This window comes from Rattus rattus, chromosome 2, assembly GCF_011064425.1.
Source record: "Rattus rattus isolate New Zealand chromosome 2, Rrattus_CSIRO_v1, whole genome shotgun sequence".
NCBI classification, from domain to species: domain Eukaryota; kingdom Metazoa; phylum Chordata; class Mammalia; order Rodentia; family Muridae; genus Rattus; species Rattus rattus.
Window position 1 is genome coordinate 177535342 of NC_046155.1, and position 20108 is coordinate 177555449.

The following is a 20108-nucleotide window of genomic DNA, read 5'->3' on the forward strand; positions in this document are numbered from 1 at the left end:
ACACCCTGCACTTAGTATTCACATTCACACACATTAACTTCTGCATGCACACACACTTCCACATTGACTCCCACCTCACAGACTCCTGCGGCCACTCTTGCACACTCGTGTGTCACACCCACCCACACTCACATGCAAATATTTTACCACACTCTCGTGGCTGTGGCTGCATTTGTGCTCACACTTATCCATGCCCCTCCTATCACACCCCTGTGGCTCAACAGTGAGGCTGCTTCTGGGATTTGAATTCCAGCTCTACCACTGGCAGGTGTGTGAGCTCTGACCGGTCTGTGGCTGTGGCTGCTGTGCAGTGCCACAGCCTGAAAGGGAAGTGTGCAGAGTCCCAGGGACCCCCTTTGGCATGCTAAGGAGGAGGAGTCCGTGAGCAGGGAGCATCTGTGAGCAGGTGGGTGTCCTTGGTGTGAAATGGTGCTGTTAGCATTGTTAATTGGTGTTGTCCTTTCCCGCTGGACCCTCCCTAGGAATCTTCTGTTCTCCCCTGCTGCTCAGCTTGGTGCCTTGTCATTGTCACCTTCCAGCTAATCCTCAGCTGCCACCACCAATTAACAAATGCACAGGCGCCCCTGTGCCCCACCGCCTTTCTCCAGTCCCATTACCCAGCAACACCCTCATCCCAGGCACCTCCAGCTTTTATGGGACACATTCTTGGCCTAATTGTGCATGCTATTTTAGATCCACGGAGGAGGTGGCAGGATGTCTTGACACAGCTCACCCCCTCTGCTGTCCCCATCTTTTCTTTCTAAAGGGCCTCTATTCCCAGGCACCCCACCCGCTGCCCAGGATAGCAACTGTCATCCCTGCCACTTTGGCTGGAACCCAGAGTCGAGGAGTCCTTGGGGGTCATGTCACACACAGACACACATGGTCTGCCAGCCCCCTACCAGGCAGCACCTCGTAGCCACAGCAGGGGCACTGGAGGAGTGTGCAGGGGGCTTGGGAGCCAGTGACACATGATCCATTCCTGAGTTGTAGCCTTGGTCTGGGCCTGCAGCCAAGCAGGGCACGGAGAGGAAGAGAGAGTGTTTGCAAACATGGTTGATGCCAGGAAGGGGCTAGGGTGGGGAGGAAGGTGAGAAGGAGTGAGGAACCAGATGGATGAGGACTGGCTGGGACTCCTGTCTGGCCACTTGTGCTGACACAAGCGTGTGTACCCAGGTACACTCATGCATGCCAGCATGCCTGTAATCCCAACCTTGAGGGAGTGGAGACAGGAGGATAAGGAGTTCAAGATCATCCTCAGCTACATAGAGAGTTCCAGGACAGCTTGCCCTATGTGGAATCATGTCAAAGAAAAAAAAAGGGGGGTGGGGTGGACAGATGCCTCAGTGGTTAAGAGCACTGGCTGCTCTTCCAGAGGTCCAGGTTCAATTCCCAGCACCCACATGGTGGCTCACAACTGAGGAATGTGACTTCAGATCCAGGGGATCCAACACCCTCACACAGACCAGACATACAGAAGGCAAAACCAATGCAAATGAAATTAAAATAATTTTTAAAAATGAGGAGTTTGGTAGTACATGCCTTTAATCCCAGCATGGGGTGGGGGGAGAGTAGAGGCAGGCAGATCTCTGAATTTGAGGCCAGTCTGGTCTCCATAGTGAGTTCCAGGCCAGCCATGGCTGCAGAGTGAAACTTGGTGTTATAGAAATTAAAACAGAACAAAAATGTAAAACCCGGGCAGGTGAGATTGCTCAGTAGGTAAAGACGCTGGCTTCAGCCTGTCAGCACGGTAAAACCGACCTCTGCAGCAAGTTGTCCTTTATATCTACAGGCACGGGGTGACATGAACATAATGATCAATTGTCTTGCTCTCTTGCTCCTTGTTCTTTCCCTTTTCCCTTCTTCCCCTTTGTCTTCTCTCCCCATTCCCCTCCCTGCTTCCCTCCACGTGCTCATGGCTGACCTTTACTCCTCTCCTCTCCTACTCTTCTTCTCTCATTAAACCTTTCCACATGGAAAAATGATTAATTGTCTTTAAAATTAAAAATTAAATAGCTACCCAAACAATATTTACATACCTGCCATCACAGATTCCATGTAAGAGCTCCCCAATGGGGGTCCTTACCCAAGTACCACTTGGCCCTATGGCCTCTCTGTCTCTGTCTCTATGGGTGTCTCTGTCTCTGCCTCATGTCCCTTCCACTCTTTCCCATGTGAACAGAATCACAGCACAAGATTCAGTTGCCAGGGGAACTTTATTTGCAGAGAGCAGCTGGGCAAGTGTACCTCACACAGAGGGTGCTGTCCCGGCATGCAAGTGGGTGAGCGACAAAAGCCAGAGCAGCTCTGAGTGGATTGAAGCCACATGAGAGAGGACGGGATGAGAGAGCCAGGGGACAGTGATGAAGAGGGTGAGAGGCCCAGTAGTGGGGAGCAATGCTGAGTAGCTGTGTCTACTCATTGGCTGCAGGCTGGGCATTGCTCAGAGATGTAGGGTCATTCCTTCAGGGGCCCAAACCCACCCTCTGGGAGGTCAGAAAAGAAGCAGTTAGTAAAGGTATGGCACACACCATGGAAGTACAGAGGGGCCTAGGATTGTGAAGTTCACAGCAGGTGGCCATTTTACCTGGGTTTTTGGGGAAGGCTAGCTGAGGTGGGTGGGATGGCGAAAGCTATGCAGGACAGCTGAGCATGGTGCTGAGGCAGGAGGATCCAGAGTTATAGACCAGAGCCTGCAAGATGGCTTCCATAGGTAAAGGAAGACTGACAAGAATTCAGTTCCATGGCTGGGCTCCAAGGTGGAAGAAGAGAGCTGACTCCTAAAAGTCCTCTGATTTACATACAGCACCACACACATACACACACACACACTCACGTGCATACACACATGCCATACACACACATATGTGTGTACACAGATACATGTATATACATGTATACACACACATACACATACACTCATGTACATTCACACATGCCATACACATACACATATGTGCATACACAGATACATATGTTCACACACATATACTCACATGAACACATGCACACATGGAAACACATATGTGTGCATACAGATACATATATTTGCATGCCTACACGCATAAACACATGTGCACACATATACAAATAAGCACACATGCACACATTTATGGATGCACACACAGCATAACACAGGACAGATCAGAGACAGATCAAAAACAGAGAAGAGGCCACAGCCAGGCAGCTCAGGCTAAGCCGGTCTCAGCATGCAGGTTGCTCTCCCTTTGCAGCCTCCTGTCCTCCTCTCGACCCATCTTCTCTCAGCTCCTTTGTCAATTCCTCAGCCCCCTCCTCCCTCTGCTTCCAGGGTTGGCCTAGATAGCTCTTGATGGAGCTCACAGGGTTCCGCTTCCGGGGGTGAGGATCCAGCAGCCCCCACAGGAGAGTGTCTGCTGCAGGGGACAGGTTATACCACGGCTGTGGCCGGTCTTGGGGCTGGCCAGAAGCCTGCCAGATGAGAAAGTCTTCGAAGAAAGGGTCAACCTCCACCAGGGGCTGGTCCCAGGGGAAGTAGCCAGTAAGAAGGCAGAAGATCAGGACCCCCAGAGCCCAGGCATCCAGGGCAGGTTGGATGGGTAGTCCCTCAGGGAGGGGGGGTGGGGCACAGAGCTCAGGGGCAGTGTAGGGGATAGGTGGCCCAGTGAGTCGGAGCATTGTCCCTCGGGGCCGGGTGTGGCCAAAGTCTGTCAGCTTGACACGCTGGCAGGCTGGGTCACACACCAGCACATTCTCTGGCTTCAAGTCCCGGTACACCAGGCCGTGGGAGTGAATGTGCTCCAGGGCAGAGGCCAGTTGGGCGGCACAGCGCTGGACTGCTGGCTGTGGGAGACCCACCTGCGGGGGGAGTGGGGGAGAAGATGGAGCATGAACACTGCTCCCCCAGCTGTTGAGGTAGGGCTTCTTTTCAACCCCATGTGCAGATGCTGAGGGAAAAGCTGAAAAGGCCAACAGGCCTGTGAGGCCTGCCTGGTGTGACTGTGTAAGTCTGTGAGGATGTGAGCCTGTCAGGCCTATGAGGTCCAACGTGAGCCTGTATGGCCTAGGGGTCTCTGAAGCCTGGTACAAGCCTGTCAGGCCTTTGAGAACCTCAGACCTGTAAGGTCTAGTGTGAGTCTTGTGAGGCCTATGAACCTTTGAGTCCTAATATGAGCTGTGAGGCCATTGTGCGAACTTCTGAGGTCCCTGAGGTCTAGTATGAGCCTACAAGACCCATGGGCTTGTAGGAATGCTGAGGCCTACCTAGCATGAGCAGCTGGTGTGACCTGGAGAGATCCCAGAGAGCCCATGAAGCCTGGTAACCCCCACAGAGAAGACTATGAGCTTGTGAGTGCTGGTTAATCTCAGTAGGACATAGTCAACGAAATCTAAAGTGACCCAACAAACCCAGTGTGGCCTAACACAGTGAACATGATCCCTGCGGTCCATGCTGTTTGGAGCGTCCCATAAATGCTGGCGAGGCTCAGGAAGGCATGCTCAGGGCCTACCTACTTACCTTGGGCTTGATGAAGGTGATGAGGTCCCCATGGAGAACAGGCTCTGTCAGGAAGCTGTAGGAATTGGCTGACTCAATGCCAATGCCATAGGCTGCCACGATAGCCGGATGTGTGCCAAGCGAGAGGCCCACGCAGAACTCATACAGGAAGCTGCGGAGGGAAGTGGAGTGCTTGGGGAGCTGCTTCAGCGCCAGGGGTGTTCCTGGAGGGGGAGAGGCGGATGTAACAGGGACAGCTATCAGAGGTGGATAAGAGTTTAGGGCACTGGACTAGCCCTGTCCATTCCTGTGCTGGCCTTCTGGATAGAAGAATCCGCTTGCCAAATGCCATCTTGTCCCCCAATCCCTGCCTCCCTACCTACTCCAATAGCATAGACTCTGCTGCTACCAACAATAGACGCAGCTGCCATGTCTACTCTACATTTCTCTACTGAACAGAAGCGGAATCTGGACTCTCTCTCCGGTGGCTCTAACTCTCATGATGACAATCCCATGAGAGGGGATTTTTTTTTTCTCTTTTTCTGAGATAGGGTCTCATGTATCCCAGCCTTCATGTATATCTGAGAATGACCTTGAACTCCTGATCTTCTTCACAGATGGGATTAAAAGTATGGACCAACATGGCTGGCACAAAGATGTGTTTGCAGTAGCTGGGGGATAATAAGCTAAGTACAGGACAATGGATACAGTCAGGGAGTCGAGATCCTATCCCATGTAGAAATGGCTTCCTAGGTTACGAAGTTCTCCAAGGTGGAAACTTCCACTACTTTCTTTGCTTTAATTAATTATTTTTTGGTGTTTTTTGAGGCAGAGTTTCTCTGTGTAGTCCTGGCTGTCTTGGCACTTGCTCTGTAGACCAGGCTAGCCTCGAACTCAGAGATCCACCTGCCTCTGCTTCCTGAGGGCTGGGACGAAAGCCATGTATCACCACCACCTGGCAAAAAAAAGTACCCTTAACCGCAGAATCATCTCAGAGCCATCTCTCCACTTCCCTTTTTTGTTTTCAATTTTACTTGATATGTATGAAGTGCTTCTACATGCATGCATGTGTAATGCACCATATTCATGCCTGGTGCTATGGAAGTTGGAAGAAGGCATTGGATCCCACGGAACTGGAGTTATAGATGGTTGTGAGCCACCTTGTGGTACCAGACATAGAACTTGGGTCCTCTGCAAAAGCAACAAATGCTTCTAACTACTGTGCCACCTCAATAGCCTGAGAGAGTGAGTGAGAGCTAGAGTGAGTGAGACAGAGTGAGAGTGAGAGCAAGAGCGAGAGAGCAAGAGAGAGAGAGAGAAAGCAAGAGAGAGGGAGAATTAATGTGTATGAACTTGCACATGGCATGCTGAACTTGTAGAGATCACAAGACAACTTTGTGGAGTCAGTTTTGCCCTTCCACTTTTATGTGGGTTCCAGGGATTCAACTCAGGTAGAATAACTTTTGAGGCAAGTTTTACCTGCTGAGCCATCTCAATGGCCTGTGGATGATCTCTCTCTCAAGCCGGAGAGATGGCACAGTAGTTAAAAGCATTTGTTGCTCTTGTAGAGGACCAAAGTTCTATTCCAGGCACCCAAAAAGTTACACCCATCTGTAACTCCAATTTTGTGGGTGCCAGGCATGTACCAGGTATGTATGGTGCACATACATACATGTAGGCGAAGCCCTTCCTACCTATGCTTCGTGAGTGCTGGAATTAGAGGCGTTCACCCAGCAGGATGCTGAAATGTGATGAGATGTTTTTCTTCTTGTTCAGAATTGGGGATTTAGCCCTGGGCCTCACATATGCCAGACCCTAACACTGAGCTACATCTTCAGCCCCGCTCAACCCCCTCTCTTTTCTGAGACAGGGTCTCATGCCTTGAAGATTACTGTTTTCAACCTGAGTCCTCAAGGATCCTGACTCCTAATCTCTTCTTTGAAAGATACCAGTCAGACTGTGTTGGAGTCCACCCACATCGTCTCATTTTATCTCTCTACAGCAGTGGTTCTCAACTTTCCTAATGCTAGGACCCTTTAATACAGTTCCTCATGCTGTGGTGACTACCCAACCATACATGAAGCCTCCGGATCCATCCCTCAGACTACATAAGCTGGGCCTAGTGGTGCATGTCTATAACCCTAGCCCTTGCTGGAGGTAGAGGCAGGACAATCATGAGTTTACAGCCAGCCTCAGATGTGTAGTGATTTTGAGACCAGCATGGGTTGCATGAAAAATTTGAGAAAGAAAGGGAAGAAAGAATTAAAAATGAAAGGGTGGAGAGATGGCTCGGAGTGGAGGGCAGTGGCTGCTCTTCTAGAGAACTCAGTTTCGATTCCCAGCACCCAACATGGCAGTTCAAAATCATATGTCGCTCCAGTTCCAGGGGATCAGATGTCCTCTTCTGGCCTCTGGGGGCACCAGGCATGCAAGTGGTACATAGGTGTGAATGCAAGCAAAACACCACACACGTACAATTTAAAAATGAAGTAAAAATAAAGGTTAGAATAAACAAATAGTAATCCCTACTCTTCCAGAGACCAAAGTTCAAATCCCAGAACACAAGATCCAGTGGCTCACAACAACCTGTAATTCCAGCTTCAGGGGAATCCATCTCCCTCTTCTGGCCTCTTTGGACGCTGAACTCAGGTGCAGTAACACCCCCCCCCATGTATGCACATAACCAAAAACATTTTTTTAATAAAAATGTACAAAGAAAGAGGAAAGGGTAGATGTTGCAGTTGATACAACATTTATACAGTTTGAGGATGGAAAGATGGCTCGGCAGTCAAGAGCACTGGCTACAGTTTCAGAGGACCTAGGTTCTGTTCCCAGTGACCACGTGGCAACTCACAACTGTTTGTAACTATAGTTCCAGGGGATCCAACACCCTTACACACACATAAATGCAGACAAAACACCAACGCCCATCAAATCAAATTTGAAAAAGTTGTTCACACAGTTTCAAACATCCTGGGGAGCGCAGATAGGTGGGCATGACTGTATAATAGAAAATAACAAATAGAAAATCATTAGTTTTTTTTTTTTTGGTTCTTTTTTTCGGAGCTGGGGACCGAACCCAGGGCCTTGCGCTTCCTAGGCAAGCACTCTACCACTGAGCTAAATCCCCAACCCCTAGTTTTTTTTAAAGTACAAACACTTCTTTTCTCCTTTTTAATTTTATATTAGTTGATTGATTGATTGATTGCATGTTTGTCAGGAGATGATTGCAGAGATCAGAGGGCATCTTGGGGCAGTTAGTCCTCTCCTTCCGCCATGTAGGATCTGGGGAATTGAACTCAGGTCATCAGGCTTTGTGGCAAACACCCTTACCTGCTGAGCCGTCCTGCCTGGTCTTCTATTTTTGAAATGGTTCAAGATGGTTATCTTGCTGTGCAGCCATGGCTAACTAACATGGAACTCACTGTGTAAATCTTAGGCTGCTTTCAAATTCACAACAACCTTCCTGTCAGCTTCCTGGTCTCTTATCTTTTCAAAGGAAAAAGCTGGGGCTCAGAGAGGTTAAAGGAACTCCCTAAAATGAACAGCCTGAAAATAAAGTGGGGAAGGAAGATGAGGCTGAAGTTTGTAAGACTTCCTGGTCTTGGCCTAGTTTGCCGAAATCTCTACTCTCAGCTGCACCCTACAGCATGCCTGTGTCCAAGATCCAGTACCTTTCTGGCGGTGAGTAACCAGCAGGACACGACCGAACCGGCCCTGGCCCAGGGGGCGCACTTCCTCGTACAGCTCTTCCACCTCTGTTCGGACCAGGGTTTGGGCACTCAGAGCCATCATGTCTTCCAAAGCCAGAGCAGCCTCCTGACCCTGCTGCAGCTCCTCTACCGTGAGGCCTCCCAAGCCTTCATCACCTCCATCCTCCACAGCTGCCACTTCCATTGGCCTGTCTTCTGACTGTTTGCCAGGCATTTCTGCAAGACAGACAAAGAAAGTGACCCAGGGCTCAGAGGTCACTAGCCTATGACCATGAGAGGGAAAGCAAGGGAACCAGACTCCTGGGTCTGAGGGAGGAGGCCTGCAGTCTGGACTCCAGGGTCCGAAGGAGGACGGCCAGGGTCTGGGCTCCAGAATCTGAGGGAGGAGGACTGGGGTCTGGACCTCAAAGTCTAAGGGAGGAGGGCTGCAGTCTGGATTCCTGGGCCTGAGTTAGGAGGGCTGTGGTATGCTCCTCTGGGTCTTAGCGAGGAGGGCAGGGTATGGACTCTGGGTCTGAGGGAGGAGGGCTGTAATCTGCACTCCCAGGTCTGAGGGAGAAGTCCTGACCTGGACTGAGGACTTCTCCTTACCACTTCTCTCTGTGACTCATCTCCATTCATTCAGAGACCCTGAGGAGTGGAAAACAGTCACTTGTGTGAGGCGAGGTCAATTGAGAGGTCAGATGCCCCCCCATTCCCACTGCCATCTGGTGGCCTGAGGGTGAAAGATGAACCAAGTCATCGAGACACCCCCCCATCTTGTTTCCAAAGCAAACAATCTTGGGCCCAGAGTGGATGAGCAGCTTCTCTCTCCAAAGAGCAAACAGGTGCTCTCTGCCTCCAGGGAAGGGTGGGGCTCTACACAGCTTGGGACACCAGGGTCCTGACTGAAGCTGTCACTTGGACCTGTCCCCAAGCCTTTAACCCTCAATCATTTTGTGGTCCAAGTCTCACAGCTCAGCAGCTCATCCCTAGACTCAGGGCTCTAGACCCCAGTTCTCTTCCCAACACCCAGAGAAATCGACCCCAACTCTCCTCCTTCGAATTCAGGGCTCAGACCCCAGCCTTCCCTCCTCAGATCCAGGACTCCAGGTCCCATTCTTCTACCCTCAGACCCAAGGGCCCAGACCTCAGCCCTCCTCCCTCAGACCCAGCGGTGCAGCCCTCTGCCCTCCTCCCTCAGACTAGGGCTTCAAACCATAACTTATTACTGTCCCAGGAACTTCTAGAACTCACACAAATTGGGCCTTGATTTCTGTCACCAACACTAAAGCACTCGATTGCTTCAAGGTGTCTCTTGTCCTGTCGAGGGGCCAGGACTCTTGCCACCTGTTTTCCTGTTCAACTGCAGCCTTCCCTCAGGCCGGTTAACCTTGCCCTACTTCTGACCTGGGCTCAGAGCTCCAGACCTTGCCTTCTCCAAGGCTTGTCTGACCCCTTTCTGCCTACTGCTGTTAGTGCCCTGCACTTCAGTAATCCTGCCAGCACTAGACTGCTTAGGAGCAAGTCCCGCCCTCACTCTGGGGGGTCGTAAAGCCCCACCCTCTGCTCCGCCCCTTCTGACCCCCACTTGGGGCAGAGCGACCTCGTGTGTTGAGTCCTAGTACTGGCTGTCGTTGGACCACACCAGGGGGGCTCAGCTCTGCTTCTTCGGACCCAAGGGTCCAGGAAGCGTACTGTTAGACCCAGAAGTCCAAACCCCAGCCCTGCTTCCTCACTTTGAGTCCACACTTCAGCCTCCATTCCTCAGAAGGAAGAATCTAGAATGTATCCCTCCGACCTTAGACTGGGGGTGCCTAATTACCATCCTTTCTCCCTCATATCCAAGTTCCCCTCCCTTAACCTATTCCCTCAGACCCGCTGGTCTGGGCAGCCTTCTTCTCTCAGGCCCAAGATTCTAGAGACCAGCCATCCTCCTCCAGGCCCAGAATTCCCGGACCTAAAGTGCTGTCCTTAAACCCAGGGATCCAGCCCTCCTCCCTCTGACCCAGGGATCTTGATCCTAGCCTCCTCCCTCAAAAGGTCTCGTATTTTCTTTAATCTGACCCCTGCTCTGCTCTCCCCGCTCCTGCCTCTGGAGTCCTGTTGACAAACACAAATCTGAGAAGCGTGTCCAGGAGCCACGCACTGGGTTCCTGTTTAGGAACAAAGTAAGACAGGATTCTAAGATGATGTCATGAGAAATGACCTCAGACTGGGGACCAGAAACAGGTGGTAGAGCAACTGGGGATCAAAGATGACTTTCCCCCTTTTGCGGGACAGCTGTCGGGTTTTAAGCACTAAGAACCATGTGGGTTCATTTCATTGTTCAATATGCACTTTTTATTTTGTAAATATTTTTAGTTTTACAAAAACAGTCGCAAAGGTCACACAGTTATAAAGGTCCCTTGGACCCCTCACCCAGCATCTCACAAAAGGTTCATCGCTGAATTAGCAAAGCTTCCAACCACAGTCATCCATCAGTCATCCATCCCACCCAACCATCTTTGCTCTCAAGGTTCTTTTCCTGTTCATTTGGTGCATTTAGTGAACTCACTTTGAAATCTAGAAAATGTAGATTCCCGGTTGGGGTCGTAGTTCTAGTTGCAGTGTTTGTTTCCCTGCATGAACCCCCGGAAGCTCACATCCCCAGCGCCTCCGTCATAGCACAGGCCTCTAACCCCAGCATTTGGGAGGTGGACAAAGGATGATCAGGAGTTCCAGGCCGCCCTCTGCCACCTCGTGAGAGGACGTCCTGGGATACAGGAGAACTCGAATCTTTTTAAACTGTGAATCCCTGTGATGGTTCCAGTTCCTGCCCCTCTGCTGGGTGCGGGGGACTCCAGCCCCACGGAACTGGAGTCTGTGTGCTCTTTGGGGAAAAGGTAGAGCCGTGGAACCAGTCCTGGCTCTCAGGCCTGATGGGTCCCTGAAGATAGATGGATCTGGGATATTCGTGGCCCGAGAACGTGGGGCTTTGTGGAAACAGAAGGTGGAAGGGAGAAAACCCAAGCACATCCCAGCGGTTTGTGACAAGGACGGGAAGAGAGGCATAGATGTGTGGGAGGGCTCCAGGGATGGGGACGTTTCTGAAAGCCGAGATGGAAGTAAAAGGTGCTAAGTGGGGCATATAAGATGTGTGGGTGTCGGTAGGCAGTGGTGCTGGGGTGGTGGTGGTGGTGGTGGTGGTGGTGGTGTGTGTGTGTGTGTGTGTGCACACGCATGTCTCTCTTGCTGTGTGTGTGACGATTCCCACAATGTCACCAACACAGAGTCCAAGAAATGTCGGGTAACATACCGTCGGATCCTATTTTGTGCCTCAGATGGTGGGAGCCCCCATGGTCTTAGACAGTGGTTCTTAACCTTCCTAATGCTGTGGCCCTTTAATATAGTTCCCTAACCAGAAAAGTGTTTCATCGCTACTTTAATATAGAGGATATCTGATATGCAAACCCTGTGAAAAGGTTGTTCGACTCTCCCAGAGGGGCCACAGCCCACAGATTGAGAACCACCGCCCTTACGGAAGAGTGGTCCCGTCGGAATTCATGATAAGCGGTCATTTCAGAGTACAGAAATAAATCTGTAGGAGAAACAGAAGCGTTCACTGCGAAGACACTCGGGAGTTAGGGAAGAGGTTCAGTGGATGGAGGGCCTTCATAGCATGCAGGAAGCCCCATCTCCCATCTATACCCTGCACTTCAAAAATACTGTGGAGGTGCATGCCTATAGCCCCAGCACTGGGGAGCGGAGGCAGAAGGATCCGAAGTCAGCTACACAGTCGGTTGAGGACAGTATGGCATCCCCGGGACTGTCTCAAAAGGAAATCAGGATGAAAAGGAGGAGGGAGGAGAAGGAAAGATCACAGGAGGAGGAGGGGAAGAGGAGGGGAGGGGGCAGAAGAAGAAGAAAAGGAAGAGGAGGAGGAAGAGAGAGAGATCAAGAGGAGAAAGAGATGAAGAAAGAAGACAAAAGGAAGATGGAGAGGGGAGGAGGGGAGGAGGCTGCAGCTGCAGCAGCATACACTTGAGACCCCTGAGCCCTCAGTTGTGTGTGTGTGTGTGTGTGTGTGTGCACTGCAGGGAGGGGGCTTGTGTGCACATTCTAGTCCAGTGTGTTCCCTGTCTTCTCCCGGTAACGGTTATTGCCTTTTCCATGTGGACCCAAGAGCTCCAGTTCCGACCACCGTCTCAGGAAGCTATGTTGTTTGCCTCCGTCCTTCCGCCATCTTTGATTTCCTCTTCCTCCTCGTCTGTCCACTCCTCCAAACTCGATCCTCCCTCTTCTTCCTCCCCATCTTCGTAGGATACACCTCCCAAGCTTCCCGATCTCTCTCCGCTACCCTGAAGCCCCCAGTCGTCCCCTAAAACATCTAGGACAGCCAGTGGTGGGCTCCTAGTGTCAGGATCCAGGTCCAGAAGTCCCTGGAGCAAGGTCAGAGCTGGGGGTGCAAACTGGTCCCATGGCGCCGGTGGCCGAGGGGGCTGGGGCTTAGTGGTCATCCAACGAGCAAAGGCCTCAAACTCAGGATCAGGAGCCAATGCCACATCCCAAGGGAAGCAGGCCATGGCAGCACAGAAGAGAAGCACACCCAGAGCCCAGGAGTCCACGGCTGGCCTCAGGGGCAGTGTGTTTGGTGGCAGCAGGAGGCAGAGTTCAGGTGGTGCAGTGGGCAGAGGCACTGGGGGAGCAGGGGTTTGGCTGCCCTCAGGTCGGGTCAAACCCAGGTCACCCAGGGCTACCCTGTTGCAGTCAGGATCGAAGACTAGCACATTGTCTGGCTTGACATCTGCGTGCACTAGTCCCCGGCCATGGAGGAAGTCCAGGGCTCCAGCCAGCTGGGCCACTACCCGCTTCACCATCAGCTCTGGGAGGCCCTGAAGTTGGAGAGAAAGGAAACAAGTCATGCTCTCTTCCTCGCTTCCTCATTTTGAACATAGCTCTTAATTCTGAAAGATTCTGAGTCTGGAAGTTTGAGAATCTGGAACTCAGGGCCCCCAAGGTCACCTGATATATCCACAAACACCCAAAGTTCTTCGGATTACCCACCCTTCGTCTCTCCACTCACTGACTCCCAACAGGACCCTTTTTTTTTTTTTTTTTTCTTTTTCTTTTTTTCAGAGCTGGGGACCGAACCCAGGGCCTTGTGCTTGCTAGGCAAGCGCTCTACCACTGAGCTAAATCCCCAACCCCTCAGGGCCTTCTTTTAACCAGAACTTATTTTCTCTCTGTGTGTTTTTCTGTGTACCTCCCTCTATCCCTTTCTGTGTGTCTCTCTTTCTCTGTCCCTCTCTGTTTCTCCTTCCCTCCCCCTCCTCTCTGTTTTTATGTGGGTTTTGTTTTTGTTTCGGAGGTAGGGTCTCACTATGTAGTCCAAGTTGGCCTTGAATTCGTAGAGATCCCCCTGCTTCTGCCTCCCAGGTGTTGGTATTAAATGTTTCAGTGAGAATCTAATCTGTCTAGTTAACCCTTATCTTAGCCCCATCTCTAACTCAGATTGCCCTCATATCAGTCTGTCCTATTGTCTAGCCAGGCATCTATTGAACAATATTAAATAATGCATCCACTCTATGTCCACTCTGCATCCAGGCAGCAATGCAATGTTATCATATCTAACACCTTCCATCCTCCTTGGCTTCCTTCTTGTCCTCTTATCCTCTTATCCATCCATTCACCCATCCATGCATTCAGTCATCAATCCATCACCCATCCATCCATCCATACATCCATCATCCATCTCCCCATCTATCCATCATCTATCCATCCATACATCTGTCCATCCATCCATCCATCCATCCACCCACCTCTCATCCACCCATCATCCATCCACCTGGTTAGTCATACAGCCATTTTTACAACCAGTCAACCATGAAACTATCTATCCATCTACCCACCCTTCCATCCATCCATCCATCCATTATCTACCCATCCATCTACTCAAGCATACAACTGTCCATCCACGTACCTACCTAACCATGCATCATATATCCATACGGCTATCAAGGTAGCCATCTGTGCAGTCATCTATTTATTCATCCATACATCCACACATCTGTCCACCCATCCAGGAATTCATCCATCTGTACGTCAAACTAACCATCCAGCTATCCATATATGTATGCATTCCTCCACCCACCATCCATTCATACTTGCATCCATCCACCCATACATTTGTCCCCCACCCAGTATCCTTCCATCCAAGCATCCACCCACCTATCTTCCCTCCCCCCTCCTCCCCTCCCTCCTCCCTCCTCCCTCCCTCCCTCCCTTGCTTTCCCACACCTCTAATTCTATCTCCTAAGTCTATCTCAAACCCAAGCACCCCCTGCAATATCTCCATGATCCTATCTCCAAATAAGAGAGGCTACACTCTTCTGGGTTCAGTCCTGACCTAGCATCCTTTCTAGAGGAAACCTCATTTCAACTCTACCCAAGTTGGCCAGCAGATGCTGCCTGTGCCACACTGCCCTTGTCTACAATATCACTCCTGCATTTCTCCTTTTTTTTTTTTTTTTTTTTTTTCGAGCTGGGGACCGAACCCAGGGCCTTGTGCACTAGGCAAGCGCTCTACCACTGAGCTAAACCCCAACCTCCTACTTTTCTCTTGTACAACCACAGCCCACCTACGTATGATCAACCATAAACCCTCCATCCCACTCCAGCTATTCCCACCTCCTAATCCCAGCACCAACTGAATCCTCAAAGCTGTCTACACTCCAGCCCCACAGTAGCTCCAATCCATTCCCAACTCTAACAGCTACCCAACTCTTCCCTTCCAAGCTTGTTTTTGGAACATCATGTGGATCAGTGCTGGGGTCAGGCATGGAACTGTGGACGCTTAGAAATGGGGAGGTCATTTGGGGTCTCAGGGTGGATCTAGATGGGGCAGTGGAGTAGGGCTAGGGCCTGAGGGGAGCCTGAGCTGTCTTTCCCAGCCTTGCCTTCTCCTGGAGCATTCCACTGAGATCCCCACAGGGTGCATACTCCTGAGCAAAGGCAAAATGTCGGGGTGTCTGCAGGGGCCTCCCCAGGGTCTGCAGTAGGCCTGGATGTGAAGAGACGCAGCGTCCCACACAGAATTCTCTCAGGAAAGTTGTTCTCAGGACTGAGTCCCGTCGGAGGAGCTTGAGGGCCACGGTTTGACCTGTCAGGAAGATGGAGTCAGATGAGAACCTGAGACATCATGGTCCTACTGTGGGACCTTAGGGAAGCCACTTGACCTCTCTGAGCCTGGGAATTTTCATGAGAATCAAGTTTCTCCATCTGTGAGGTGTGGATTGGAACAGATCTTCCCTTATGGGCTTTCCCATTCTACCTCGGCCTGCTTTGCCGCCTTGTATAACTGGCTTACCCTCTCTGGTCCTCCATTTCCTATAAGACAAGGGGACATGACAGTGACAGGGATCCCAGTTCAAATTGTTCTCTTGCCTTGCTGTGTGATGTGAGACTTGAAGTCTGCCATTTGCCCATTCTGGGATACCTATATCTCTCAGAAGATCAGAGTTCTGCGCTTTCCGAGTTCCCACCAGATCTGGCTTATCTCTGAGAAGTCTCGTGATGGGAGAATTTGAAGTCCACCCCCTTGGTGGCGGAACTCACCTCCTTGGCGTGACTGGGCTAGGAGCACGCGGCCATAGGAACCGGAACCTAGCTTTCGGATGAGACGGTACTGTACACGCAGGCTTCTCACCGATGTCACTCGGCTGGCTGTTAGCTCCACTAGCCGCTGCAGGGCCACGGCTGTGTCCTCCTGTAGGGAGAAGAAGCCGAGTGGTTGAGGGGCGAGTCTGGGGCCTCTTGGAACAACAGGAGAGATCAGGGGCCAAGCCCAGAACCAAGCTTCGGATGCAAGGGACAGGGGTCACTGTCCCCAGAGAGAAGGATGAGTCACAGTGAGTCACCCTGCCTGGGGACACCTGTTTTTGTGTCCTAGCAGAATTAGGGGTCTTTGTCTCTGAGGCTTTGTCTGCTCCCTACTTGAGGGAGGAAGCCAGATATTCTCAATCCATGTTACTATGGCTTCAGTGGTCGGGCCACTGGACCCCCTCATCCTCTCCCATGTGATCTGATCTTCGTTCACGGGGGGACCGAGAGCCCAGAGAGTGATGCTTTGGGTCTACACTGTTGTTCCTCCTTGAATCTGGGTTTCTCTGTCCTCTGTCTTTCTGTCTTTCTCTTTGTCTCCTCCTGCTCTCTCTGTCTCTCTGCCTCCCTTTTATCCCACTTCTCACCTCTGTGTCCCCATCCTCGGTGGTCTCGAGGACCCTGAGCTCCATCTCAGAGTTGCCTGGGGTCAGCTGGCCCTTACAGGCACCCCTTATTTAGTCCCCTCAAAGAGGAGCCAGCCTCGGAGGCACCCTTTGTACACCAATGGTCCTTGCCCAGCAGAGGTTGGTGAAGCTGATGGAGGGTCGTCTTGGTCTCACTCTGTCTGAAACAGTCTTCCCAGCTCCCTGAAATTCCTCAGACTCCCCTTCCTGCTCCCTGTCACCTTCTGGGGGGTGTGTCACCTTCTGTACTGCCTTGTTTGTTTCTTTTGTGTCTTCTCAGCCTTCGATCCCTTCTCTACAACCTCTGGCAGTCTCTCTTTCCTTCTGAATCTCTCTCTCTCTCTCTCTCTCCCTCCTCTCTCTCTCTCCTCTCCCTTTTATGTCTTCGTTCCTCTATCTTTTTTTTCTTTCTCTTTCTTTACTCTCCGTGTATAACTTTGACTCTTTTTCTTTTCATCTGTCTGTCTCTTTTCCCACCACCCTGTCCCTCTTTCTGTTTCTCCCCAGGGTACTCTCCCTCTCTCTTCCCTGCCTCTGTTTGCTGGGGCCTCTGACTTCCCTACACACTCTTTCCTGCTTCCCTGCTTATCAAACCAGTCTGCCAATGGGATGATCCCACACTCTCTTCTTTGACTCCCCTTCTGTCTGGCTCTCTTGGGTTGTCTCTGTGTCTCTCTTTGTTCTGTCTCTCTGAGCCTTTTGTCCCTCCCTTTCTCTGGGCAGAGGTGAGTGTGACAGCTCAGAGACAGAGACATCCTGTCCCCCCACACGCCTCCCTCACCCCCCTAACCCGATGTCCCCTCCCTCCCTCTTCCAAACTTAGACCGGCTTGGACTCTGGGCGCTGGTCCCAGGACAGAGGGGACGAAACTTATTGTGAACCCCCAAGAGCCAGGCCTGAGAGCAGAGGTAAAAGGAGGGGAGCCTCTTTCAAAGCCATCTGGGATAACTGGTCGGGGGTTCAGAGCTTCCTCTAAGGGGCTGGGAGTGCTGACAGCCAGAATCCAGGACTCTGCCTAAGCTCAGCCTGCCTTAAATATAGGAGTCCAAGCATTAACTCCCCCTTCCCTAAACCTAGGGGTCCAGATCCCCAGGTCTCCTCTCCTAGCCCCAGAGATCCAGACCCTCAACCTTCTTCCTTTAAAGAAGCCAACCCTGACTTCAGCCCTCTAACTCAGACTCCGGAGTCTAGATCCCAGCTTCCACACGCAGACCTGGGGTTCCACATCCCAAACCCTTCTGTCTCATACCTAGGGGTCTAGACTCCTACAGACTCAGGAATTCAGGCCTCTGCTTCTCTTTCCCCAGATTTATGGGCCCAAGCACCGTCCCTTCTCTCTCAGACCCAAAAGTGGACACCCCAGCCCTCCTCCCTCATACTCCAGCCCTCCTTCCAAGACCCAAGGGCCGTTCTACCCTTGGGACTTGGGGACAGAGGTTGCTGGGGACACTGGGTCACAGCATCTCTCAGTACTCTACATCCTGCCCTGACGTTCGCTGGAACAGGGGGCTTCGCACTGCTCCCCTCCAGTTGCCCATTGTATCAGGCGTATCTCCAGCCCGGCGGAGCAGGAAACTGAGGTTCCGAGAACAGCATCGCCTTACACGGGGCCAGAGGGAGCCAGGTCCGTGCCAGGCCTGGGTGACTCACAGTCCTGACGTCGGCACCGCTCGAGTTTCCACTACTACTACAGCCGGCTATTAATAAAGACACAACACGGCTCTCAGAGGCTCTGGAATGATCCCCAGGAAACTGGCTGTGGTGGTTGCCACTGAGGAGCCTGACTGGGCTGAAGGAGACTTTCCCTTGATCTTTGTCTTTTTCATGTTCCATTTTGGAGAGTAGCAAAGGCACAGAAAGGTTGACACGGGGCTGGCTAGATGGCTCAGCAGGTAAAGGGTTTCACACAACCCGAGTTCAAAACCTGGAACCCGTACGATAGGAGAGAACCGACTCCCACATGTTGGCCTCTGACCCCAACATGTGAGCTATGGAATGTGTACACACACACACACACACACACACACACACACACACACACACACACACACACACACACACACAGAGAGAGAGAGAGAGAGAGAGAGAAGAATGAACAAATATCATAAAATGAATAAAACAAAAATACTCCAACAAAGTCAGGCATTGCACTCAGAAGGCTAAAAATGAAAATAAAAAAATATATGTGTGTGGAAAAATAGGCTCCCTTATATTTTCTTCATAAAATAATAAAAGTTATAGAAGAAAATACAGGTGAGCGATAACTTTTACTATCACTTATATATTAAAGTTCTTTAAAAAAAAAAAGTGTTGGCTCTTTACATGTGTGTATGTCTCTGCACTACTTCTGAATCCACAACAACCAGCAAATCCTTTAAATAATTTAATTAAGGCAGGAGTGCATGAAGGGTGGGGCTGGAAAAATGGTGCAGTAGGTAAGGAGCTTGCTGCCCAGCCTGACCATTTCATTTTGTCCCACGTGTGGAGGGAGAGAACTGGCTCCCACAAGTTATCCTCTGACTGCACTGGAGTACATGTGCAGGTATGGTGGCTTATGTGTGTATGCCCAGAATTCAGGAGGCCGAGTTGGGAAGATCTTGGTGAGTTTCAGGCCTGCCAGGGTTCCCTGGGGAGATCCTACCTCAAAGAGAAAAATAAAATAAAATTTAAAAAGACAACGAAAACTCCCCAGGAATTTATATACAGCAGCGGAGAGATGGTTCAGCTGCTAAGACACTTGCTGCTGTTGCAAAGGACCTGGGTTCAGTTCCCAGCATCCACATACAAGAATTCCAGTTACAGGGAATCTACAGAAAGGGGAAGTCTGATTTCTTCTTCTGCCTTTGGAGGATATTCTCATGCATGTAGCAAACACCCCCCCCATCTTTATAAATAGATAAATATCCACGCACGTCTTTCAGGAAACTTGTAAATAGCTGTCTCTTTTGCATTATTTGTTTTTTTCTCTCTCATGAGTATGTGTTGCCTATGCAAAAGAAAAATCAAAATAACAAGATGATATGGTGATAGCATTATGCTCTTGATGACAGGTCCTGGGCACTACGCTCCTTTTCTCTTAATTTATTTATCCAGGAGTTTCTGAAGTCCAACATGCTCTAGTGATCAGAATGCTACTTCTCAGGTTACTGGCAGGGAAACTGAGGCATGGGGCAGCAGTCATTGGTCACAGACACCAAGTGCCAGTATTCCATCTGGTCTGCAGAAGCCAGGGCACCATTTGTCTCCCATCCAGAGGGTTTCTGTGGACGCTTCTCCAGGCTTACCCATACTCCCTGCTCAGGGGATTTAGGGTCAGTGGTGTGAACCTGGCCTGCAGGGATGGCACTAACAGAGGCTCTGTCAGAACAGAAAGGTCAGGCTGGAGAGGTGGCCACCTGGGCCTCTGAGAGGAGCCCGTGAGGGGCCTCCTCAGGCCTCCAGCCTGTCACAGCCCTCCCCCAAAGCTCACTGATGATCCGGGGAGCTTTGCACCTCCCCATTTAGCAACGACTGCTTCACGGGGTCACCCAGAGTGACCTCAGTACACAGGTGTGGCAGGGGACAGTCCTGGCCTGGCCCTAGAGTGTACACGAATACACATACCACTCCCCTCTTTAAAGTTGAGCTCTGGGCACCAAGCCTTCCTCCTTCAGTCCTCCTGCCAGCTTCAAGGGC

General features: G+C 51.0%; 2 protein-coding genes across 2 annotated transcripts; both read right to left on the minus strand.

Annotated features, from left to right (window-relative positions):
• Positions 1-2941: 2941 nt before the first annotated feature.
• Positions 2942-9643, minus strand: Sbk2 (SH3 domain binding kinase family member 2). Its single transcript, XM_032896254.1, has 4 exons — positions 9424-9643; positions 8149-8403; positions 4496-4698; positions 2942-3837 (listed from the first exon to the last, which is right to left on the minus strand). Exons 2-4 carry the CDS (start codon positions 8399-8401, stop codon positions 3205-3207), a joined length of 1089 nt encoding a protein of 362 aa, XP_032752145.1. The 5' UTR covers positions 8402-8403; positions 9424-9643; the 3' UTR covers positions 2942-3204.
• Positions 9644-12353: 2710 nt separating this feature from the next.
• Sbk3 (SH3 domain binding kinase family member 3) lies at positions 12354-16439 on the minus strand. Its single transcript, XM_032896255.1, has 4 exons — positions 16395-16439; positions 15763-15913; positions 15105-15307; positions 12354-13040 (listed from the first exon to the last, which is right to left on the minus strand). The coding sequence occupies exons 1-4, from the start codon at positions 16437-16439 to the stop codon at positions 12354-12356; spliced, it is 1086 nt and encodes a 361-aa protein (XP_032752146.1).
• Between the last annotated feature and the right edge of the window lie 3669 nt (positions 16440-20108).